Source organism: Tetranychus urticae, chromosome 2 (assembly GCF_039701765.1).
Source record: "Tetranychus urticae isolate SD_2017Ah chromosome 2, NJAU_TeUrti_SD_1.0, whole genome shotgun sequence".
Taxonomy (NCBI): Eukaryota; Metazoa; Arthropoda; class Arachnida; order Trombidiformes; family Tetranychidae; genus Tetranychus; species Tetranychus urticae.
The window spans coordinates 10,294,798-10,321,759 of NC_142959.1; the positions used below are offsets into that span (position 1 = coordinate 10,294,798).

At 33.5% G+C, this 26,962-nt stretch overlaps 4 protein-coding genes across 5 annotated transcripts; 2 read left to right on the forward strand and 2 right to left on the reverse strand.

Moving 5' to 3' along the window:
• Nucleotides 1-367: 367 nt before the first annotated feature.
• On the reverse strand, nt 368-19,027 carry LOC107359591 (uncharacterized). Its single transcript, XM_015926099.3, has 4 exons — nt 18,263-19,027; nt 14,108-17,931; nt 2,543-3,122; nt 368-2,472 (listed from the first exon to the last, which is right to left on the reverse strand). The coding sequence occupies exons 1-4, from the start codon at nt 18,354-18,356 to the stop codon at nt 461-463; spliced, it is 6,510 nt and encodes a 2,169-aa protein (XP_015781585.2). The 5' UTR covers nt 18,357-19,027; the 3' UTR covers nt 368-460.
• On the forward strand, nt 5,602-6,619 carry LOC107359595 (uncharacterized). 2 transcript variants are annotated; one of them, XM_015926102.3, is made up of 3 exons: nt 5,602-5,893; nt 5,955-6,362; nt 6,424-6,619. In XM_015926102.3, the coding sequence occupies exons 1-3, from the start codon at nt 5,741-5,743 to the stop codon at nt 6,547-6,549; spliced, it is 687 nt and encodes a 228-aa protein (XP_015781588.2). In that variant the 5' UTR covers nt 5,602-5,740; the 3' UTR covers nt 6,550-6,619. The 2 variants fall into 2 exon arrangements, with proteins under 2 accessions (XP_015781588.2, XP_015781589.2); XM_015926103.3 differs by having other exon boundaries at nt 5,958-6,362.
• A 4,445-nt stretch (nt 19,028-23,472) lies between the features above and the next one.
• Nucleotides 23,473-24,912, forward strand: LOC107359387 (chymotrypsin-like elastase family member 2A). Its single transcript, XM_089267388.1, has 4 exons — nt 23,473-23,487; nt 23,553-23,571; nt 23,712-23,934; nt 23,997-24,912. The coding sequence occupies exons 1-4, from the start codon at nt 23,473-23,475 to the stop codon at nt 24,562-24,564; spliced, it is 825 nt and encodes a 274-aa protein (XP_089123514.1). The 3' UTR covers nt 24,565-24,912.
• On the reverse strand, nt 24,732-26,893 carry LOC107359592 (sorbitol dehydrogenase). The gene is made up of 4 exons (XM_015926100.3): nt 26,755-26,893; nt 26,269-26,596; nt 25,696-26,181; nt 24,732-25,207 (listed from the first exon to the last, which is right to left on the reverse strand). Exons 1-4 carry the CDS (start codon nt 26,837-26,839, stop codon nt 25,045-25,047), a joined length of 1,062 nt encoding a protein of 353 aa, XP_015781586.2. The 5' UTR covers nt 26,840-26,893; the 3' UTR covers nt 24,732-25,044.
• Nucleotides 26,894-26,962: the final 69 nt, after the last annotated feature.

Sequence of the window (26,962 nt, forward strand, 5' to 3'; positions counted from 1 at the left end):
TTTTTCTTATTCATTCCATTGTTGATCAACTGTTCATTAAGTGTTGTGTGACCTTAGTGTTTCAATCTCTAGATCTTTGATTAATAATTAGACAAATTGCTTTGTCTCAACCTTTATCAGAACTTTATTTAATGGCTCACAATTTATTTAATCAAATATTACCTTTATACATATCATGTTAATTGATTTTCCTCCATTGTAATAGTGATTATATTCAATATTTTGTTTACCTTTATTTTGTGTCTTCATTTTTCCCTCTTTAAACTCAATCTTTTTTTATTTCAACAGTCAAGTTGTAATTGATAATTTTATGCAATCTGTAGGCACAATTAAGGATGAATAATTAATAAATGAAATCAAATACAAATTTAAAATTAAATTTTGAATACTTTATTCAAAACAACATAATTTTGAACAAACTCATCCAGGTACAAATTTTAGATTAAGGTTGCGTTAAAGTTCAAGACTGTGTCTGAGGTTGATGTTGAGGATCAGTGACAAGATTGGGTGAAGATGAACGTTGCTGTTGATGGTCACAGTAAAGGTGAACCTGAAGGAATTTGGCGCTTTTAAACACTTGTTTACAAAAATGGCAAGTATTGGAACGTATGGAAGTAATGTTGGTTGTCGATGAAGTTGTCGATACGGAAATCGGTGTTGTGGTGAATGTAGTTGTGGTTACAGATGGGATTGCTGATGTAGTTGAACATGTTGAATAGTATGGCGATGAAACAGGTGGAGATAATGTTGATGGCGGTGATGGTGGGGACGGTGATGAAGATGAGGTATTTACTAGACTATAATTACAATTTTTACTATGGTTATTGTTGACATCATGATTATTGATATTTATACTATTATTGACAATATCTGAACTAGTATTGTTGTTACAATCATTGGCATTGTTATCAACATTCATCTCGCAATTATTTTCAAAGCTATTGTGGTTTACGGTGGTGTTGGATGTAGCAATGGTACTGGTACTGGTACAAGTTACTATGTTGCTATCATGATTTAAATTATTGCTAGCAAGTGAAAGATTACTATTGATTCCTAATGATGATTGTCTTAACCAGGCAAGATTAACCTCTCCATTTTTAGAGTACATTTTTTCAGCCAACTTTTGCAACGATACAAGACTATTTTCACAATCTGCTGTTTCAATTACATTTAAATTTATCCCGAATCGCTCCATATCGGCATACATTCCACAAGGCAGTTTACCGGCACATTCAAGTTTCATAATGTGATTTTTGGACCTCAAGTGTTTGGCCAAGTGACCATGAATCCTAAAGGCAATCACACAATCGTCACATTTAAAAGGTCTTGGGTTTTCCGTTGTCGCTGCTCCAAAGGTTAAATTTATTTTAATCTTATCCGAATGAGATGCAGACTTTTCGTGCTTTTGAAGATGTCCTTTGGTTCTGAAGGAAACGCCACATGGATCACATCTAAATGGCCTTTCCAAATAATGAACGTTAACATGAAGACGAAGCTTTGACAAGTCATGGAAAGTTTTGTTGCATTTCCGACAAACTGATTTTCCGTCTTCTCTCGTCAACATTCCAAGTGAAGATCCATTGAAAGAAGCTGCAAGTTCAGCACGAGTAAGATGATGTGGGACTGTAGATGGTGTTGAAAGGGTATTGCGTCGACCGGGTAAAATTTGGTCATATCTAGAAGATGGTCCAGCAATTTGATTATCATTGTCTTCTTGCCTTTTACTCAGGTCAATTGGTCCATCCGAGTTGAGGTACAATGATTCGTTGCGTCGATCTTGAATAACTGACATTGAATATCTTCGTTGAAAATGATCTTCAACTTCACTATCATTTGAATCATCGGTTGAAATTGACTCAATAATTGGATTTGTGTTATTTGCTTGAGAGTTGATGGGTTCATTTGTAAGGCAAAAGTGGTTTGAACTAAGCGGTGTTGGTTTATCAACTCGTCTAAGGTTATCTAAATTGTTTGCCATCGATGCATTTCGCCTCATTAAACCATCATTGAATGAAAATGATCTCTGACGAGAAAACGAATTGCCATTCGGAGTCCAATTTGATAGGTTGATATAATTAGCTCCATTAACTGTTGTTGAACACCTTTCATCAGCCAACGAATTGTTTAAAGATAACTTTGATGGCGTCGATTGTGATATCTTGCGCAAATCAGTGACCACATCCATGTGCTGTTTACTTGGACTGGAGGCTGTTCGGTGGTTATCACTAAAGTCTGCCTCTAGGCAATTTGAAGCTACAGTAACACCAGAGGCGGTTGTAATTGTAGAAACAGCAACAGCAGAAGGATTATTAGCAATTGACCATTCTCCTGACCCTGAAAGGACAAGTAGACTACGAGCAACTTCTTGTTCATCAATCTCATTGGCAACAATAATTGACTTTCTGTGTTCCCTTTCTTTCCTTTCCTCGGGTCTTCCATCAATATCCATCTTGTGATGATTAGTAATCACACCTAAAGATAAGCAGAACAAAAAATACGTGTTAATTATAACGATGACAATGGTTGATTTTAATTAATTTACCTGAAGATGTTATGATTGGAATAGGAACTCCTTCATCATCAGATCCGTCATCTTCTTCCTCTTCACATCCATCTTCATCATCTGGATCATTTTCATCATCATCCGAGGCCAAGTGTTCACCAGAATAGCTTCGTTCAAGAGCCTCTTGTTTGGCTAATGCATCACAGTCAATTTGGGAATCATCGATGGTTATTGGAACCGGAATGATGCCCAGTTCAACGCACTTCTTATGATGAGCTTTAGATTTCATGTGTTTGGTTAAGTTGCCCTTCGTTTTAAAGGCAAAAGCACAATGTCGACAAGAATAAGGCCTTAAATCTGTATGGGTTCGAATGTGTTTCTTCAACATTGATGGTTTCTTACAACGTATTCCGCACTCTTCGCAAACATATTTCCCTCTTCCTCTCCCTCTAACATAAGTGTAATCTTCATTGGATTTGAAGCCTCCTTCAAATATCTTCACTCTCTTCGGTTGATTAGGATCATTTGAGTCCGAATCAAAGCCGGACATCGTACTCAAACGATCCTCACTCGTTTTCCTGCTATTGATTACACTTTTGTCCATCAAATCAGTCAAGTCCTTGGTTGGGAGATCATGAAAAACAAGAGAAGAATCAATATTAGATATTTGATGATGAATAAATAGTTAAAGATGACCACAATGATGATAAGCGTGACTCTGTTCATGCATTCAAAATGATAATCTAGACTGACCATAGTGAAGATAGAGTAAGGGGTTACACTAATTGGACAAGAAGGACAAGAAAAGAAGAGGACGAAACAAAGAAGTGAAAGACAAAGAGAGAGTGAAATTCAAGTGATCACAACAAGAGTCAAGTGAATAATGAGGCAAGGGTAAGAGGGCAAGCAAAGAGGTAAAATTTTTCGTACTTTTCAACGGAAGTTTTCAAGATTATTTCAAGTATATTTTGAAAACGCATCGACAGAGTAGACAGAAAGTGATCTTCGTTGTCTATCATCATCTCACTGGACAATCAGTCTCTTTCTCACTCTAATCTCACTCTTTCTCGCTAATCTCTCTCCTTCTCCTCAATCTCTTTGTTTATCTTCTTCTCTCTCTCTCTCTCGTTATCTCTCACCCACCAACTCTCGTCAACAACCAATACACATTTTTTTCACGGAAAAAGTCATATTCTTTTCATCTTTTTTTCCCTTCAATATTTTAAGTTCCCAAATTTTCAGGCCTCAAACTTTTCGGCCCTCAGGGAATTTTAGGAATTGCTTTTTAAAAGCAAACTTTTGAGAAAAACTTTTCTCTGCTTTGCTTTTTGCTTGCAAGTTTATGTTGAACACTGGACAAGTTAGTAGGAAGAAAAGTGAACTTAACCGGAAGAAAAGGACGGGAAAAGAGAGACAATTAAAGTTTACTTGGGTAGCTTTTGGAGGGTAAAGAAAGGTTGAGTAAAGGTGAGTTTAGGGTTGAAGGTTGAGGGTGGCTATAAGTTATTGGAGTAAAGCCGAAAACTTTTCAAGAGAAGACAGGTAAAGCTCAAGATGAAGACGAGGATAATGATGAAAGGGCACTGTTTTTGTTGGTTTCTTTGCACAAGGACAGTTTTTACTCGCTCTTTGAGTGTCCTTCAAGGGGGGTTTGCAATATTTGGTCAAGGCTTTTCTCCTTTTCAACAAAGACAGAGAAACAAGAATAATGAGAAAGAAAAGAAAAGGTTTCAAAAAAAAGGATTTCCCGACAAAAAAAAGGTAAATCTCACAGATAAATTGGTATTGGAAATTACTGGTAAATCTCTGGTCTTTTTGTTTTCTTCAAGTTTCTCTTTTTTTTCTGTACAATACCTGGTTACAATGGTAGTTTCAGGTTAGACTCAATATTCAATGACGAGTAAAAATTGTCGACAAATCAGGTTAAGGATTTACCATTAGAAATGTTATTTAATTGTTGCTATTGTTGGACTAATTGTCGACTCTCATTTTCATGTCTAGTGTCTCGTTTATGCATTGGTTTGACGTTAAATTAAACTTCATGGTGGTAATCATTAACATATAAAGATATTAGATCAAAGCTGTAACCAACCTTAGAGTTAACATTTGTATTATTTACAATCAAATGAGCAATCAACTTGAAAATCATTGGCAATCAACACTTGAACCTTTCAGAAGTCCAAAGTTTTGTTTTTTTATTAGACGGTTAACAATATTTTTGTCAACAAAATTGAGTTGTTTGTTAATCAACATTTTTCAGGTAAAATCAATTGTTAACAGTTTCGTTTAGACTTGATTTTGTTCATTTGAAAATGTCTTTAAACAACATTGACAATGAGACAATTACAGTTGATAAATTAGTCAAATGATCAAGGGAAATCCCATTCTAATGTCGTCTTAATCAACAAAAATCAACAGAAATTAAAATTTTTCCCGTTTCAATTAAAAAAACATTTACAAGAAACATTGAAAGTAACATTTGATTTAACCAGAAAATTGTTGAAGCTTTTCTGGTTCTGGTTACAATTGTGATCATTTTGTGAACAGTTAAGATGCATTGATAACTAATGATACAATGAGAGTTAATCAATCAATTGATTTAGCTCATCATTAAGCATAATGTTTAATAATGATTTGTTATTGATTAAGCTTAGGTGATTGATGAAAATTTTGTATTTAACTAGAAGCTGTAATTTCCCTTTTCATCAATTAATCATTTGCCCTGAGAATTGATAAGCAAGTTGTAAATGTTTGATCAAAACACCGAAAACACCAACAACAACTTTAATCACAATTAAAATCAACTGATTAATGAAATTGTGTAGAGGCAAATATTTTTCTTCATGAAAACCAAAGAGTAAAAGTAAAATAAGAAATGTAAATCTGGTAACAATTGCAGTAAATCCAATTGACTAACATGATTAACTGATTGTCAGGGTGAAGATGAATAATTGCCTAAAAACAATGGCCAATCATGTTGGTAAACAATTAATAAATAGCAATTTATTATTAGAGAATCACAATAAACGTCAAAAATGAATGCATCTGTTTGTATTGTATAAGAATCAGACCTTAAAAAGTTGAGTTTATTGATTGATTTATTCAATTTTGGTTAATTCATTTTCATTGTTAACCCGATTCGGTGTGTTTAATTGTATCACAATTGACTTTCCATTGGTTTGTTAGTTTAAAACTAATAAAAAGACTTAAAGAAAGCCTAACTCAAGTCAAGTCACCATGATCAATACATGGTTTGGCTTGACAATCATCTGTTTGTTCATTAATTCAATTATCGGACAACAATTAACTAATGATTATTTAATAAATTTGGATAAATCAACCAACAGTGATCAAAGTGACTTGAAAAGGACACCATTTGACAACAATAAAGTAAGGGTAACCCTTGGATCTGTTTGATACCTTAACCAAATTATTTGTTTCATTTTGAAAGCAGATCAATGAGAAGACAGTGAATAAAGGTGATTTATCGCCATTAAATGGACAATCAAATGCTAATGTAATTAAAAAACCAGGAAATGGACAACTAATTGGTAAATTGGATGACAAAGGATTAACTGTTAATGGAACAAGCGAGTCAACCCATTTAGAGGAATCAAAGGATTCAAAGGATAAAACTGGTGTTTACAAGAGTTTGGATGAAATTTTAAACTTGGCTGGACTTGCAAATGCCGAGTTTTTGGTGCCTTCAAGTGACCCTAAATCATTCATGATCAAGACTCGAATCAAGACGAGTGAAACTAGTGAAAAGGAGGAAGATGATGAAGAAGATGAAGATGAAGATGAAGAGAAAGGTGATGAAGAGGAAGATGATGATGATGATGATGAAGATGAAAAAAAGGTAAATTCTAATTCTGATGTCTAAAGTGAAATTAATGTGGACTTATTTTTTGCTTTCAAAGGAAACGACAGTGAAAAAGACCAAGAAGTCGACAGGCAAGAAATCTAAAAAATCGTCTAAAAAATCGTCCAAAAAGTCAAAGAAAAAATCCAAGAAGAAAAAGAAGAAGAAATGTTGCTGTTGTTGATGATAATCATGGTGATTTACTTGTAACATTAACACCTAATCAATTCAATTAAAGTGTCTTATGAAACATTTCTTCATTGCTCATTGTAATATTTTGCCATTTGTTTAACATTGAAATGGTTTACCATGTAAAATTAGGTAAAGCAAAGGGCTGCTAAAAGCGTGGTAAAGGCTGATGTTCAATGTTAATCATGAACATGATCATCATCCTGTTGATGATGTCATTTCTCACTTGGTAAGGTTTTTCCATTGAGAAACTTCCCACAAGAGGTTTTCCTTTACATGAAAATACCCTGACTCTGAGTCAACATCATTATTGTATTCAGACAAACTACTGAATTGAAGGGAAACTGAAATCAATTCATTGATCATTATTACCCCAAAAAAGGTCCAATATTGTTGAATGTTAATTTAGTCTGGACGCTATTGAAAGATACAAAAACATGAAGCGATTGAGTAAAGATGAAAAGTCAAGAATAGACTGGAATTGCAATCAATGAGTATAGTTGTTTCAAGATCATGGCCTCATCTATTATCGTTACCATGGTTTCATTCTGAAGTCAAGTTATCTCAAGAATCACAAATATCAGAACTTTTAGAAGGACAAATGAATAGCAGAAGACTTTTCTCATGCAACTCAGGAGCATGTTCACATGATAATGATGACACCAAACCATTAATAATAAACTTTCCTCTTCTCGCTTTTTTCCTTTCATGAGAGGGAATAAGAATTTTATGTCTTTCATTTCATGATAAACAAAGCTATTACTGAACTAAAAAGAGAGCTTCATATTAGCTGTTTGATAAGTTTCAATTAGAGGAAACGAGAACACAATTTGAATAGGTTTTACAATACTTTCAAGTCTCATTCAGTAAACTCTGAAGTTGTTGAAAGGTTAAGCTAGAGATGTAATTGTTTACATCGACATTAAAAGTCATGAGATTCAATTGATTTAACAGTTAATTGTTGAAGCAATGATCGCCTGGGAGAGACCAGAACCATGATTCACATTATTAGCGATAAGATTGAATGGGTTAAATTGCGATTAATGTTGCTGATTGGAAATGTAAAATGTGTTGATCAAATACGAACGGGAAATTGTTTCACTTGATTAACTTGATAATTGATTTTTGGGTTTACTAGTGATTACTAATTGATACTTTATGTGTGTTCCATGTGAATAGATCAATGAATTTGGTGAAACCAGAGAAGCTGAAGAAAAGGTCACAAAGGAATCGCTAATTATTTGTATTATACAATGATGCCAATTATTGTAATTTAACAGGGTTCATATTGAAATTGATTAACGTTAACATTATTAGGTTGATTAAAATGAACCTGAAATCTAATTAAGGTTGATAATGTCAAAGAGTCAGGTAAATGTGACAGCCAAAAGCTAAACATTTCACCATGAAATAACCATGAGTCAATGGAGAAGATATTTTGGCAAACATTTCCCAAATGGTTAAATGAATGAATTTATTTATAAAAATAATGATGAAAAATATTGGAAAGTTTAGGGTTCAGAATTATCTCAAGTCTAATAATAGCTTCACCAAAAGGTTGTTTACATGATAAATGGATTGAAATGGTCCATGATAGCTGATTGGGTTTTGCTGAAAAAATGGACATTTTTTTATTCCAAAATTATCATGAAACTTGATATGTGTAATTAGTGGTTAAAGGTTGACTTATGGAAGGAAACTTGTCTGGATAATTAGTTAATTAATAAACAAAATTAACCAAAAAATTGTCATTCTTATGTTAATATGGTGTTGATGTCAATTGATAAACAGTAAAGGCGAGAAGGTGATTGCAATAAGAAAAGCTATAAACACTGGTTAATCAACATATTAATTGGTGTTGATTAAAATATAAGAACAATTAGTGATTAACAAAGTCATATGATGATGCATTATGAGAGGCAAATGGGTAACAATTTGTAACGCAATAATGTTAATTAACATTAATTGTCATAATGAGGGTGTAATAATTGAAACTTAATATGGAGTTAACGGATTATGGTTAAGGATTGGTTACAATTAAAGTAACAATTTAGCTGGTTAATTGGGACACAATTGAAACCTTGTAAAATAACAGATGGATTAACAATTGTCATTATAAATGATTAACAATTAGACAAAATGATGTAAATCAAGAAAAAATGTTACAACGCAAAGATTTACCAAAAGCTCATCAGTTGATTGTCTCAACTGTTCAAGTTGCTATGAAAATAAATTGTTGAAACTATTAACACTAACAATTAACTAATTGCATAACCTTAATTTGACCTTTATTTACTGTTAACCAGTAGGAGATTAACATTGAGTAACAACCTTTCAAATTGTTTCCATCAACATTTACAAGATTCAAGGTTTTCTCGTACAACAATTGTAATCAATTTAAGTCAACACTTTAAAATGATACAATTATCATAATCAGCTAATTAATTATTGTAATCAGTTGATTTGGACCATTTTTTGGTCATTAACTTGGTAAAGGTTTGAAATGATTTTAGTTTTTTTGTCAATAAGCAAAGACAATGAGAAAAAATAATTCAAGATTTGTAGCTTCAAGAGGTTGAATCAATTTTGCAAATCTTTCAATTTTAGCACTGAAGGGTTGAAACCTAAGAAGCTTAAATCAAGTAAATCATCATCATGTTCATCAGAATAACTTGAACATGCCCTGGGTTATCAATAATAATAAAGTTAATCAGGTCATCATCAAGGTTAATTAGGCGTTTTCAAGTCAACAAAATGAAGCTTTTATTCAACAGTTAAGAAGCACACATTTATGCAACGTTTTGTAATTATACTGAATACCGATCAAAGGTTAAAGTTCAACCTTTCTGTGTGGATCATCAGCATCATGAGTAATCATGAGTAATCTGTGATCATGAGTGAACTATTCTTGAAACAAGACCAAGTCAAACTGAACACACTCTTAATGTTTACATTAATAGATGAATGATAAGCCAATCATTCAATCATCATGAGATTGAATAATCAGATAATCTTGAGCAATGGAAAGACGAAAGACGATAAATACTTATCATGAATTCATCATGAAAAAGATAGGAGAGAATCAATGTTAACTTGGCAGTTTTAAAAGGGTTGAACAAATTGTAAGACAATTGAAAAGCCAACATCAAGTTCATCATCAACAGCTAACTTTAAGTTTTGTATTTTATTGTTTCAAAGTTGCTCAGCTTGGTTCACTTGAAACTCATGATTCTGTAATTGGATAGGAAAATATGTTTATAACCATTATATAAATTTGTCATCAGTTAATCGCTATTAATAATTGGGAAATGTAGTCACATAAATCTAATCACAGGGTAAATTAAATGAAGGTTACTTCAAGTCTATTGTGTTTTAATTAGCTAATCAACTGACATTATAATTGATATCAGAATAAACTAGATAAACACAATTCTCAACAATCAACAAGAAACTGATGAAAAGGCTGAAAAATTGAATAGTAAATGTTGATGTCAAGTTGAATTTCAATTTTGAACCAGAAAATTTTTGTTACCAGAAAACCAATTGAAAGTTGGTTTGAATGTTGGGATAAACTCAGCTGAAAATTGTCAAAATTGTAATTTCTGGTTCATCAACACTTTTGTTATTAGATGAAAGCTCAATGTTAATTGTTGAAGGTAAACAATTAGCTGATCAGTGAATGAGGGCAAAATATGAAGCTGTTTCAACGTTGTTTTTTGTATTTACAATCTTTTTAATGGTAAACATAATAATAACAATTCTGATTATTATAATGTTAACGGGAAAAAAAGTATGAAACTTTCAATGATGTAAACATAATCAACATGATTGTAATAAGTATTATCATCAACCTTGGGTAGAGCAAAAAACAGTGTCATTCAGTATTATGATATAATCAACAGAATGAATGAAACAAAAAATGATGAAAGTCGATAAAGAACTGAAAGAGAGTAAAATGTTGGAATCGAAAGTGAAAGTCGAAAGAGATTCAAATGTCATTGAATAATAGCGTAATAGTAAACGGGACTTTCTTTCTCTCTCTTTTCACTGAGGTCAAGCAAGGTTTTTGTCCTATTTTTTGTATTCACTTTAAATCACAATTACAATTAACATGGTATTTTTCCATGTTACTAGTCATTATAACTTGAAATGATAACGGATTGAAGCTGAACAAAATTCAAGGCAAATGGTCAATAGATTAATGTCAATATAAATAGCCGTTGATGTTTATGGATTAAGTGGACATTTGGTCATGAGATTAATATTGCTGGTTAATCTTGAAATTGATATTTTTGTTATTGACTTTGAATAACAATTCAAGATTGGAGTTTTTTTTCAAATGAAACTTTCTGTTGAGCTTTGCTTTTATTATTGCTTTGTAATTTTGGGCTGCTTTTTTGTTTTCATTTTTACTCAATTCATAACTCATTCAGATTGCTGAGTGAATCAAATCAGGTAAAATCAAAGGGAGTGATTAAATGAGAGGGAAAACTCGCCGTCAAGGTCGCAAATCCCGGTCAACAGGCTGGTAAAACTGGTTTTTGTTTTGCTATGCGTTTGTTGATTTTTTTTGCTGCTTTGCTACTTTTACACACACACACACAAACGTACAAAAAAGTTAATTTCAATCATTAAGTGAGGAAAATTAAAGCAACTGGTCATAATCGATCATCAATCTAATCATACTTAAACTCATAATCACCATAATCATCATAATCAGAATTACAATAAGGAATCAAAAGGATAGTCAGAAGCATGATAATTCATGAAAGTGGTGAAAACAGAAACGACCTGATAGACAATATTAAAAGATGTTTTCACGAACAAGTTAATTTTATTCCGATTTTTGTCTTTTCCCAATTCCTTCATTTGTCAGATAACTTTTTTTTGGCTGAGAGAAAGTTTTATGCTCAAAATTGAGATTATCATATTGAGTGAGAATCAAAAGCATCTCGTGATCACCCTTAGGCCAGTTTGGTTACATTTTCAATCGTTGACTGGCTAAGCGTTATAATGTAAGTCCAATTATTGAAAGCCTTGACCACAGTTGGGAAAGACACAATAAACCCAGAGAAGGCAATGAGACTATTTGATTCATCATGATGAGTGATCAACACTTTTCACCATTAAACAATGGATAGGGTTAAACCTTGTCAAGGATTAAGACCTTATTTTATCAATTTTATATCAATCACCTTGACTTGTCCTTTAAAAATGATAAATTAATTTGCTTTTTCATCATTTACCTGAAATAATTTTGTGTAAGTGTGAGTGCTTTTTTTTCTTACGAATTCAATCGGTGGTGGTTCAAGGAAAAATTTTGTTTCATAAATGGCCTTCATCAATCGGCTTTGCCGTTCAATCGACTCACACTTAACCAGTAAAACAACAACAAATGAGTTTGTTATGAGAAGCAGAAAAAAAAGAAATACAAAAATATATATTAGGTCATGGCCGGTTTCGTTCAGTGAATCTCAATTTGGTATGAACCAGAAAATGAGCACTTAATATCAGTCAACATTACAACCATACAACATTAGATAGACAATTGAGCTTTAACTGTTGCAATGAAAAGATTATTCAAGGTTTGTTTATTAGTAATTAATTGAATAGCATCTCTCAGGTTGGAACCAAGGTTTCTCATGACAGTACAATCAAAACAAAAATAACAACAACAACGGCGACAATCATGATAACTAATGATACAGATATTATGGAGAAAAAGGCTAAAATCATTCACAATTAAGGTGAGGTAAAGAACTGATTGTAGATGGAAAGATTGAGATTGTGATTAGTGAGAAAGGTAAAATAGTGAACATTGGAATCAACGTAAACCAGGGAAAACTCGTAAGATGATTTTAATCAACAAAATCAATCACCAGAATCTGGTTACATAAATATCAATTGAACCAACAAAATGCTGATTAATCACTGTTTTTCACTCATCATCAACATGTTCAACTTATCATGTATTGGAAAAACTAATCATAATCAACATCTATTAAAGAGCTTCAACAATTTACAATTAAAATGACTGATGACGAGCTCTTCGCACACATTTACCTTCAATGGACAATGTTAACCAGAAAGTTAATCAGTTTGAATCAATCTTAATCAGAAAGGCGTTGTTACGGCGAAAAACGCGTTTCGAACTTAAAATTTCTGGTTTCTTTCAACTTGTAATCAACAATAGAGTAACCATCATTTGATTCAAGCGTTCAGGTTCAATATCAATGAAGATGAAGAGGAAAGGCGGCATTTTTCAGACCACTTTTACATGATAACGAACGCTAATTAGGTTAACATCAATTGCGAAATTAAAACGTTGAAGGGGAGATGATGATGAGGAGGAGGAGGAGAGAGTCGAGACCATGACCTACAAGATTAAATACTATGAGCTATGGAGAGTTGATTACAGAGAATTAATTGTGCACTAATTAACGTACAATTTGGTAAAAGTCAATATCCTGAAATGAACTAATAATTATAATGAAATATTGATTAACTTGATTCTTTTCTGAAGGAAATTTTTGCTCAAAAATTGAATGTTATTGTCCAACAACACTTTCAAACGTTTGTCAGGAGGAAAGTTTAATCACAACAAATTTAAAGGTTTTCCAGGTTAACCCGAATCATCCTTTATTGCTTTAATTTTACAATAAAATGGTTTAACTTTAACATTAAATTTTATCACAACAGGTGTGAGAATTAGTTAATTGTGTTGAACCGTTTGTATCAATTGATATTGTCTTCAGCTTTTCAACTGTTCAATTGAAGATCAACAATAACCATTGAAAAAAACAGGCTTTAAAAGTGAAAATTACGTGAAAACTCAATGTTGACAATCAAAGAGATTTATATGGATTTAATCAACACAATTGCAGATTAATGGATCAATGAAAGGGATCAAATTTGGTTTAGACAATAAATCAACATTTAAGGAAATTATAACAACCTAAATAAGTTAACAGTTGAGATTGCATCTTATTTTACCCAAAAAAATGAAAACTAATTACGACCCATTTGTATTAGCTTTGCTCATCTAAATGATCAACAATTTAGACTCGAGTTGATGAAAATTGCGATACCATTGGTGTATTGTCAAAGGTTGAACATTTTCTTACTAACCATTTAGATGTTCAAGTTAATAGGAAACTGAATGAAACATTATTCTTTATCTTGCATTTGATAATCAAAACTAATTTAACGGTGAATTATTTTACCAGTAAATGAATAACAAAAAAAAATATCAATCTGATAATAATGAATAATATCTGTAATTAACTTGGAATGGAAACAGAACAGTAACTAACCACCTTGGACTCATTTCATTTCAATCACCTTTGGTGTGTTGCCATATTAACTCATACTAATCAAACACACACAATAATCAACGTTTTGGCTTTTGATGAACATTTTGTTATTAGTAAATTAAAATGGAAATATTGACCAAACAAACAAAAAAGCAAACCAGTTTGACCATTATTGGAAAGCACAAAAGAGTCACTTGTGGTTTATTGATGATGAAAATGAAGTAAAATGTAAATACTTACTTCAATCCCTTTACGTTTCAATTCAATTATTTCCCGTTTAATTAAAGCCTTTTCCTCTGATTGTTTCTTGATTGTCCAATATGATGATGGGGTTAATATACATGAATCATTGAGTGACTTTTTTGATTCAGATGAAGGTGCAAAGGTAACTTTAACTCCGTTTGCCTCAAAACACCATTGCCTTGTATCGTAGGCATGAAATAATTCACTAGGACTAATTAATTTAAATATATCATCGTGGGGTGAAAGTATTTGCCAGTTGCTGTACATTGAAAGCTTTGATTGAGCTTCTTGGGGAACGTACATTGGTTGTGGACGATAAATGCAACAATAGGTTGACCGAGTAGACATTTTAAGGCCTAAATAGGTGTACGTTTGACCCTTCATATAGAGCTGCATACATTTCCTTTTGGGTCGAGGGGTGTCTGGACTGACCAGGGTTGATCCAATTAATTGATTGAAAACATTGAGTGAGCTTCGTTTCCGTATTGTTAGGGATGTTGGCCGGCTATTTATGCTTCCATTCATTTTGGTATCAAATTTACTATTTTTTGATAACAATTCATTAATTGGTTTAAGCGTTTCACTTTCCGTCTTTTCCCCATTTTCATGGTCAGTTTTATCGGTTAGGCTTTCCATCTCTTGGCAATTCTCGTCCTCTTCAATTTTTATGTTTCCTTTCATTTTATCATCCATTTGTTTATCCTTCATTTGGTCTTCACCAAATTCCGGTATTGAAGGTATCTGTTTGTAGACCAAACAACTGGTGTTAATGGTATCGTTAACAGCATGACCAGAAGGGTTTATTGTTGATGCTGAGGAAGCAGTTGCTGTTACCAATGTGGATGATGTTGATGATGAAAGTGATGAATCAGATGAATGAAGAGCCTCTGGGGAAGCCTGGAATTCAATATTCTCCTTATTTTCAAGAAGAATTTTTCTAAGAACTGGAAATACAATGGGGCCTGATAGGGTCACCTTGGTCTCGGGATATTTAAGATGAGGATAGTAATCGGGTAAAATGTCAAATGGTTTGGTTGATTGATTAGTTGATAATCTATCAAGACTAGATTGATTGACAAAATTGTGAGGATTGGAGGAGGAGGAGGAGGGGAAAACAGCTGAATGGGTGACAATGCTATTTGATGGAAAGGTTATTGGTTCATTCAACACTGAGATTACATGGTGTGATGAGTTACTAGAGTTATTATCACTGATAATGGATGGTGAAAGGCCACTGTTCAAACAATAAGATTCGATTAATCCTTCCTTGTTGTTTAATTTATTACTATTACTAGCAATATAAGGTAATTTACTTGGTAAACCTTGAACAATTGAAGTTTTACGGGTAAAATGGGAATTGGAATCGCCGGTTAATGGATATTGTAAATTGTAATTAGACTGATGATGTCGTAAGTAAGATTTGGTGAAAAGTGGTTCTGATGTTTTCCGCTTTTTTAAAGGAGGTCCTGCTGACGGGGCAAGTAATTGTTGCTTTAAAATGTTACCCACAATTGGTTGCTGTTGTTGTTGTTGCTGGGATTGATTTAAAGATGACTGATAGGTATGTTTAATACTAACATGTTGAGGTTGAGAGAAGACATTGCTTGGCTTAAGATTTGAACAAGATGACTGAACAGGTTTGGTTAACTGTTGTTGTAAGAAATTTGACTCCATAACAGACATTTTACGTTGGACATGGTCATTTAACAGTTGAAGTTGATTAAGTGATAATTCATTTGTTGATTGGGTTTCATTGGCTTTACAATAATGTAATTGATGAGCTTCAAGGGTTTCTTTGTTTCTGAACGCAATTTTACACAATGTGCAAACATAGACGAGCATTGAAAGCTCTTCTTGAATAGGTGGTATCATGGTTGGTCGACTAATTTTCCGCTCATTGGGTTCACCTGAATCACGAGCTTTCAATAATAAATCTTTAATTATGCTTCCTTCAGGATTCTCTGGGTTTACATTAAAATTAGCATCTACAATATTTGGGTTAGATGTTGAACTGCTTTTTCTGCTGGTTACACCAGAGTCTAGGGTCAAACCAACAATGGGTAAACCTGTGACACCAGAAATTTGAGATGACGATGATGATGAAACAGGCACTGGGATAACCCTAACTGTTGGGGAACTCTTTGATGAAGTAAGCAAATTTCTCACCAAACTAGATTCTAATCCAGTTTCATGAGCATGAGATGACTGAATTCCTATAACTCCTGTTCCTGATGAACCATTTGATGCCTTGTTCATAATAATTGGGCTTTGTTGATGTTGTTGTTGTTTCATGCTAATTATAACAGAAGGATAAATTGGTTCACTAAATTTTTTGGCTGGACCAGGATGTACGGGTAACGTTAAACTAGACGGGTGCTGATGAGCATGAGGCACATTTGATGGTGTCACAACCGTGCTACCTGAAGTTAACGAATTTGTTGTAAAGATTCGACCTAAAAGAGCCGATTGCAATTTAGAACCAGAAACATGATTGGGATCGACAGACATTTCACTAAATCGCCGAGAATGTAGATTACTATTGCTGCCATGAGTAGTGTTGCTTGTCGTTGTACCGGTTGATAAAGTAACCGGATAAGACATAGATCCGGAGGGCACTGATGAGACTGAATGCCTTGAAAGATACCTTTTGGGCCATAGAGGATCCAAAGTATCAACAATTGCAGCATTCTCAGAGATTATTTTACTTATATGCTGCTCTATTTCCTGAGCATTTGCTTTGGGTTGAAGACCAGTTGAATTTTTTCTAGTTGAGGTGAAATTACTAATACAACTATTAGATGCACTATCATTATTGTTATGACTACCATTTAATGAGGAACTTTTATTAGATGAAGTTTCTCCATTACCTTCAATTGGTGAAGTGTAAAAGGTGGAAAAGGTTGTGGAAGTGGAAGATGAAGGTACGCTTTGAGCAGTGGATGAATAAAAAGATGTTGATGGTATGGATGGATAGGATGATGATGATGATGAAGTCAGGGTGATTGAAGAAGGTACAGTTGTTGTTGTTGCTGCTGTTGATATGGACACTCCAGAAGAATCAAGATTATGTTTGGTTGAGATTGGATGTTGTTGTGGCTGCTGTTGCTGAAGATGATTATTTCGACTTTTGTGAATTATCCAATTTAATCCAGCTGGTGCAACAAAAACTGATTGCTTTCGGTAAGGTACGGATGGACTTGGTGTTGTTGAACTAAAATTATTGTTTAAGGTTGACTCGGGCACCTTAAAAGTGGTGGTCTCTTTGCATACAGAGATTACACTATTAGTGGTACCAGACGATGATACAAATCCTTCACTGTTAATAACTTCATTACTTTTGCTTTCATTTTCACATTTATCATTATAATTACTGTTAGTATTACTACTAATTTTACTATTGCAATCATCGATTACTTCATGGGAAAGCTCATTACCATCATGAACTGTGACACTTGTATTATTTCCATCAAGGCTTTTATATGCATCATATGATAATTTAATGTTACAATTGTTACTGGAGGTATTATCACGATTAGTATTATTATTATTATTGCACAAATCGTCACCATTCATTTTCATCATCAAAGCTGCTCCATTGAGATGATTCTCGTTCATCTTAGTTGGCATATTGTCCTGACGTTGTTGTACTGTTATTGGTTTAACTCCAACTGTTGCTTTATCAACACCGTTTTGAATAACTCCACCGATAATTTTTGTTTCATTTAATCGATTTTTGGCACCATTTTCATAGTTTCCATCCATAAGGTCACAAGTTGAAGATTCATCTCCATTAAGATGATTCGGAGTTTTCCGTTTTTCATCTAGATCAAATGAAAGAGGGAAATTATTAAAGATAACGGTTGATAACATAATCATGGAACTCATTCATTAACTGAGGTAATATACACACATATACACTCATAAATAAATTAATCAAGAAAGCAAGGTTTGAATCTTCACCCATCAAAACTAAAACAATCTCTTCCTGTTTGATAATTGAAAAAAAGGGTTGACTTAGAGGCCCATATAAATACTAGAGGGGATAATAACAGAGTGAATAATGATCAAAGTCAACATCAGATTATTTAGAATAAAAAGTAATTCAATTGATAGAGTAAAGGTAACCAGAAAATACTGGTAAATAGGACTTACCATTAGTGGAAACAAGATGCTTGGCAATAATAAGTTGATGATCAAAAGTGAGTTTTGGAAATGGAGAAGAACGAGCAGGAGTTGCAATCTCCATTAGACTGTTTGACTAATCCAATAAACAATCAACATAACGTTTAGCTTTAGTAACTTTGAAAACTAGAAAGGTAAATAAAAGGACAATTAAAAGTGTAACGATTATTTAAATTCAATAGATGGATGTTTCAGTTGATGTTGTTGTTGGTACTGTTACTCCAGATGATAGTAATGTAAGTTTAGGTTGATGAAGCATAGAGATGAACGAAAATTGAACAAATTAACAATCAAAAAAAGAAGCAAAGGATGAAAAATGTAAGAGAAAACAGAATTGAAATGAAAATTGATAAGGACAAAGCACCGTTAAATCAACATGAAAATAACAACAATATACACACAACAAAAATATTCATTCTGAAATCACAAGGCATCCACCAGCATTATCATTATTACATGAAAAGCTAAACAACATAAACAGACATGCATTCATCAGACAGTCTCACTCACTTGTTTGGGGAAATCAGGGAAAGCAGAAACAGTAGAAGACAGATAGATAGAAAGAGAAGGGAAAGAAGGGAAAGAAAGAGAAGATAGGAATGAAAAAAAGTGAGCTAAGGTGACGCTGCTAATCATCATTATCATCAAAAGCAGCAACAACAGCAGAAAACTCAGTCTCAGTCTCATATCAGAAAAAACCTTCAAAAATTTTTTTTCATGCTTACACCAGGCTTTCTCTTCCCTCTTCCCTCTTTCTTCTTTTTCTCTTTCTTTTCCCCTCTCTGTTTCTCTCTCTTTCTCTTCCCCTTGTTACGTTTTCCCTCTTGTGACGAAAAATAAACCATTTTCTTTCTGTTTTTTCTTGTTTACTCGTTCTTAGTTTCCCTCAAGCAACACCAACATCACACAACATGATGATAAAAAGGCTAGCAAACTTCAAGAATGTTGAAAGATAAAGAGGAAAGTGGTGTTTATAAAGAAAACGATCAAATATTTTCCTCTCTTCATCTCTCTCTCTCTACCATAATGTCGTAGAAAGTGAAATACGTAGCCTTATTGAGGTTACCTCTTCCAGCCCATGCTGCTGTACTCATCTTTTCACACCCTTTAATCAATCAACACTGACCAGTTTGGCCTTTTGGTGGACATTAGGAACTTTTTCTATCTTTATCTCTTTCTTTCTTTTCCCTGATAATGGCCAGTTTATCGTGTCATCTTGAATTATCGGCTCAAACAAAAGGAATGCTGATTGGATATCTTTAGTGTAGAATCACCTTTAACAAATGCTGCATTGTCTAGAGCAAAGAGTAAGGTAACAAGAGAGAGCATGAAGATGTTAAATCTTTCAAGTTGAGATTTAATTAATTCGGTCACTCTCAGATGGCACTGGAAATTAAAAGCTCATTGATTTGTCCAACTATTTGATAAGATTTGATTAAGGTTTGATTAATGTTTGTTTTCATTTTTTTGTATAAATTTCACTAAAAGCGCCTTCTGAGAGTGAACTGGAGAATTAAATCTCAACCTTAATTTGAGAGGTTCTCGTGACACCTCTTATTACCTTACTCTTTGGTCTAGAGTCATTCAATCACCAGACCAATTTGAACTATTGTTTTACTGATTAAGCATTCATTAGCCTTAATTAACAGATTTTACAGTTGCTAGAGGGGGCAATGAGAGATACTTTCAAACCATCGTGTTTAATCAACAAAAAAAAGTCATTCTGATTATACCAACGGTTTGTTATCTCTAATTGTCTTTATGTATTTTTCCAACCAGATTACAAATGTTTTATCATTGCTCAACCTAAAATTATTATCTTCTCTATTTCTCGTTCCTCTTCTCTCTCTTTTTCGTCATCATCATCACCGTCATCGTCATCGCCATCCACATCATTATCATCTTCGTCATCACCATTATTCTTGTGATATTGTTTGCAGTATAAGTTTTCACCACCATAAACCATTTATCCCATTGAAAACATGTTGGCTGTTACATGTTTAACTTGCATGTTCATTTTTTTGTGGCAACAGTGCCAAATCAATGGATTATGGGAACATTGACACAACAGACTAACATGTTAATCTTCAGTGTCATATTTAAATAATTTATTCAACTGGTTTCAATCATTTAACACACTGGTTTCACCTAAAAAACATCAACATATTACTAGGAAAAACAATCAACGGCAAGCATACAACAAACAACTTCTCTACCAACCCAAAACTTATTATATATTTAGCCTAATATTTTTTTCTCTCTCAATCTCTTTTACAGTTGCCCTCGTGATATTCAGTTATCTTTGGAGAAGGATGCAATGAAGAAAATCTGATTGAGTGGTTAATCAAATGCAGTGGTATTAATGTTGATTAGAGAGGCAAAAATTGGAGGAGAAGGAGGAGAATAGTGAGGGGACTGGAAAAGGGTTCACCGAGGAAAGATGAGGTGGAAGAAAATCTGTTATTTGGTGTTACATGATGAGAAAAAAAGCTTATTACATGATCACCAATTGAAGCAAGAAAACAAGATTTCTGTCAATATCTGGCCTTTAGATAAGCGTCCTTGGGAAAACAGTGACGATCTTTATTGAACACTGTTTTTAGTTAATGTTTGACTAAATGAAACAACTAAATAGTTAACTGAGATGATTAGTGAACACTCACTGTTCATACCTGATTTCTTGTCAAATCAAATTAAACAGTGAGCCAATTCACATTGAGGTCAACGAGCAACCTTGAAACGAAAACGTGCTTCTCATTATTATTATTAACGAATCTCATGAAAGGAGAACCAAAGAGTTGAGAAAGAAGACAATGACGAAAATGATGACGAAAATGAAGAGAGTCTAATGGTTTAAAGCGATAATGGTGGAAGAATCAGAGAAGAAGCAAACGAGTTGAAGGAGGAGGAATCCCTTTGTAGATGATAAAATTTCAATTGCTCAAGCTAGACTTACAATGCATCGAAAGATTATTGGTTGATTGATTATTTGGCGTAATTAAGAAAAGTACTTCAGAAATGTGATTTATCTCTGGAATAGTATCTTTAATCTGATCAGATTATCATCCCATCTTGTTATCAAACCCAAAGATTATTGTCAAAATAACAATTATTAAGACTAACGCATTTTGGTAACACATATGAATCAATGGAGTGGAAAGACAAGAATCCATCAATTAAGGTAAGAAACCAGAAAATCTATGAGAATTGGCTCAATATATTGGAATATGATTTAATTGGTTCAAGTTTAAGTTGTAGATAAGTTTAGGTTGAATCGGGTTCAATTGGGTTGTTTTAGGTTATGTCAGTCATGAAAGTCAATGTTTTTAGCTCAACAGCTGAGGCCTAAGAAGATAAAGGAGTGGTGCCAAAAAATCTGACTTTCGAGTTAAGAGTTGGAACTTTGTAAGTTTGTAGTCCCATAAAAACTGAGTCCATTAGTGGCATTAAAAATTTTCTCCGATCGACATTCATCGAGAAAATCGAGGTCAAAGTGCAAACTTCGATCGCCTTTTTTTCAATTATTGGACAAGATTTTTTCATGAAACTAATTTTTCTGAGGTAACTTTTGATGGCTCAACAGAAAATGTGATTATTTTGAAAAATAAAATTCTCTGTGTCTGTGATCACAGATCACTTCGATTTTCGGTTAAACCTCCGCCATTCCGTGACCATAATAGCTAGAGATCTGAAACGCATTATTTGTCGACGAAAGTTGTCAATACATATCGTCGATCGCAAACTTTTTTCAATTTATCAACAGTTCTCTTGATTTTGGCCATTGGCCTGAAAACTTTGAACCTCGATATCTCGCGACTGGTAGTACCCACAGTCACCATTTTTTATCTAATCAATAGCTTTTTTCATGATTTGCAATGTCAATGATTATAGCATTGAATTCTTTGTTTTGTCAGATTTCATTGTTCGTTTAATAATGTGAATGATTATTCAATCACAAACCATAGAACGCGTTAAGAAGATATTCATTTATAAATGAGAATCGGCTCAATTTGTGAAATAATAAGTAGTCATATATTTTAGTCCATGTTAAAAGCTATTGATTAGATAAAAAATGGTGACTGTGGGTACTACCAGTCGCGAGATATCGCGGTTCAAAGTTTTCAGGCCAATGGCCAAAATCAAGAGAACTGTTGATAAATTGAAAAAAGTTTGCGATCGACGATATGTATTGACAACTTTCATCGACAAATAATGCGTTTCAGATCTCTAGCTATTATGGTCACGGAATGGCGGAGGTTTAACCGAAAATCGAAGTGATCTGTGATCACAGACACAGAGAATTTTATTTTTCAAAATAATCACATTTTCTGTTGAGCCATCAAAAGTTACCTCAGAAAAATTAGTTTCATGAAAAAATCTTGTCCAATAATTGAAAAAAAGGCGATCGAAGTTTGCACTTTGACCTCGATTTTCTCGATGAATGTCGATCGGAGAAAATTTTTAATGCCACTAATGGACTCAGTTTTTATGGGACTACAAACTTACAAAGTTCCAACTCTTAACTCGAAAGTCAGATTTTTTGGCACCACTCCTTGATCACTGTGTCTTTACCCAAATGTTTGCTTCAAATAAACTTGGAATTATGACAGAAAATTTATTTCTTATTTTTTATTTTAATAATTTTTTAGCTAACATCTGAACTTGCTTAAAATTGTGGTTAAAAATGAAGTGAATGTTAAAGAAGGAAAAAAAGGTAAGTGAAGGTGACTTTGATCTGAAAAAAGTTTAAATACCTGTTTAGTTGTTTTGATTAAAGCAAACACTATTCCTCTATTTTGTTATATTCAATTTGGGACCAAACAAGTGTCAGGTAATTTTTACTAATTTATTTCTATTAACTATTAACTCAATTTGATTTCTAATTTTCACTTTCTTATCATTCTTTCTACTCTTTTTTCAGATCTAGATGTGATCCTTGAAAACTCGGAGTCATTTTTTGTTAATCTGATAATCGAATTGAAATTGGCCTTTTTTATTAAATTATATCATTTCCAGTTAAATCAATTACAAGTAAGGCTGTACCAGGAATCAAGTGAGAGGTCATAAGCTACGGGCGCTACTCGAGTCTATTGTGTTAACGGAATTAGCTGATTGAGAAATTGGACAATCAGTATATTGTCACGTAGACTATTATCTTGACAATCATTTGGTTGTCTAAAATGATTGACCGTTTTGTCCATGATGAAAGAAAACAAGAGATCAGTGACCAGAACTGTGAGATTTAAAATTGAGATTACAGATTAAATCACGGATTCAATGTAAGTTCATTTGTTTTGACAAAACCATTTATTAATGAGAAAACTTCAGTTAAAATCAGTCCAAATTTTCAATGTAAAGTTTACTTTAACCATGAGTTTGTTCATCTTCAAACTAACAATCATGTTTTTTATCAACTCAGTGTTTCAATTTACTTCAAGCTCATTTACAGAGCTATTGAACAATACTTCAACCAGGCAGGGATTGACTTACGATCGGATTGTTGGTGGATCAACTGCTGCTTTAATCGACTTCTCATATTTGGTTTCCCTTCAACGAGCAACGACAACTGGATATAAACATTACTGTGCTGGTTCCTTGATTAAATCTAATATTGTTTTGACTGCAGCTCATTGTATCTCCAGGTAAACATGATAAACCAAATTATCATAAACTGAATGTTCATTGTTTCTCTCCTCTTTTCCAGGATTAAAATTAAAAATTTACTTCTGGTAACCCAAGGAAAATCTGGTTCACAGAAACATTTCCACCAAGTATCAGAGGCAGTTATCCACTACAATTATAATGAAATTGGACATTTAAATGATTTAGCCTTACTCTTTCTGGTTGACCATATTCCTGTATCTAAATTGGGTTTAACCACAATTGCTCTGCCCTCGATAAAATTAATTAACCAACGATATTATGGCTATTTACCGAGTCGTCTAACAGTCATTGGTTGGGGTAACAATTATGGATCTAGATTATTGAGAAAAGCTAATCTCATTATCCATAGTGACATTGAGTGTAAATTTTATCATGGGATGTCTTATCGTCAGGGTATGATTTGTGCAGGTGGTAATGGAGTAGCGAGTTGTTTTGGTGATTCTGGAGGTCCGCTGATTTTAAGGAGAGGATCCAAAAGTAATAAAGATGTCCTGTTTGGTATAGTTTCATGGGGACCCGAGAATTGTGGTGTCCGACCGACTGTATTTACTAATGTCATACATTACCTCAATTGGATCAAAGTAACAATGCAAAGATATATCAGATGAAAGTTGAGCGGAAAATGGCGAAATTTCAATGTATTGCTTACATTTTTCAAGTATTGTTGTGGTCCTCATGTGATCATCGCTCAGTAAAAGCTCAATTCATACAATATTTATTGTCAAACGTTTTTTGCAATTGATTTTTTTATCTTGAATAATGAACGGCGTTAAAATTGAAATGCAAAAAATAACAGTCATTTGGTCAATATGACTAGCTTTATAAATTTAATATACAATCAATATGTAATCAACAATTTATAATGTAATAGCAATTTATATATATGGTTTATTTAAGCTTTAAAATTTCTGATTAAAAGGATTGAACCAATTGGGTTCATATAGTTTTTTATAAAATTTGCTATCCAGCTGAAAACTTTTTATTTTGATTTTTTTGCTTCATTTTTCTACATTGATGATTTAACCTGTTGAAACCATTGTGCTGTGTAATGTTGACGGTTTCAATTTCGGCATCAGGATCATCGAAGATCATTGAATTATATCTACTTTTGGTGCAAGTAATATTTTCATTCCTTTTCCCTTCTTGAGCAGATCGAAGGCTTGTTGGTAGTCATCCAATGAGACTATGTGACTAACCAAACCCTTGGCATTAACCCTTCCACTGGAAATAAGATCAATAGCAGCTGGGAATCTGTTCAACGAGTACAAGAAATTAAATTAAGTAAACTGAAAGTGATGTTACGAGTTACAGTTAATTCACACTTATTTTGACAAAAAAAAACTGTCTACTATTATATTGCCAATAGACGAAAGTACCGTGTTTCCGCGCATTCTAGCACCGAGCTTGTTAATGAGTGAGTTCACTTTTAAGCTCTGTTGACACTCATAATTTAGCACTGTGGCTTAAAAATGAACTTAAAACTGGTTTTTATTACATTGGATACATATCTTTTTGTTATCGATTCTTGCTTTTTTTAATCATTTTTAAGACACAGAGCTAAATTATGAGTGTCAACATGACTTGCAAAGTGAAAATTTTCATTATTAAGCCCGGTGCTAGAATGCGCGGAAACACGGTAATATTTAAATTATCCTAGGGCTAGAGCTCTGATACCAATAGATGGCTCTGATTTTTGGTCAAAACAAATGTGAATTTACTGTATTTTTAATTCAACTTACGTGTTATTATATCTAGCAACTCCTAATAAATCAACTTGTCGAAGTGATGCGGTACTTAAATCAACATTAACTCCTTTTGATCCCAATCCTTGTAACAAAACTTTGCCACCTCGTCGCACTCCAATTATACCTGTATTGATACATGAACCGACACCAGTACAATCAATGGCAACATCAGGTGGTCCACCCATTATTTGGTTAACTTTCTCTGCAATCTGTTGTGGTGTTTGTTTGCTATCAACCAATAGAGTATAATCAGCTCCAAAATTTTTGGAGGCCGATAATCGTTCCTCGTTCAAGTCAGTTATGCAAACTTTGCTGGCTCCAAATGCTTTAACTATCATCAAACATATTATACCGATTGGACCACTTCCAGTGATTAAGATTTTTTCGTTTCCTTCAAGTTTAGCTCGTCTAATTGCCCAGATACAACAGGCAAATGGCTCTACAAGAGCACCCTCTTTAAGAGTCATGTTATCAGGCAATCTGCAGATCAATACAAACAGAGGAAACAAAATTTTAAAATGATTTGCAATCAGTGATTCAAGCTGATTAACTCTTCGAATGACTTACTTGTGACACAAAATAGCAGGCCAAACATTGGTTGTTCGGAAAAAGCCAGTTTTATCTGCTCCAGCACAAGTAGAATCAGCAGCGTGACATAAATTGTTTGATCCGATTCTACACAGATCACAGGTCCAACATGGTTCACAGGGTTCACAACAAACTCTATCCCCAGGTTTAAGATGAGTTACTTTGGATCCAACCTTGATGACCGTTCCACTCGCTTCATGTCCCATACTGGCTTCCTTCCTTGCGTACCATGGACCAATATTACCCTCGAGATGCCAATGAAGATCACTGCCACAAATACCACAAGCAGCTACATCAATCAATACCTCTAAATGAACAAAAATACAAATTCGGATTAGTAATCACTTAATGAAATCCATCGATTGTCGAGGCTTGAGCTTTGGTTTTGAATATTCTTATCGACGAAATTTGACACAAGCTTTTAATCTAAATGGTCTCCAGACAAACATAACATTACAACATTACCTGTTTCGGATGGTTCATCATCTTTATGGTATTCATCGAGACGCAACTCGCCGGGCTTGACAAAAATTAGACTTTGCTTAACCATTATTGATATTGAATTCTGGAACAGAGAGACTTTATTAAATGAACAGTTCAAGCAAAAATGACTTGATATCTTAATTGATACTGGTATTTAAATATGGCTCTGAGGGATAGCTCTCATACAAAC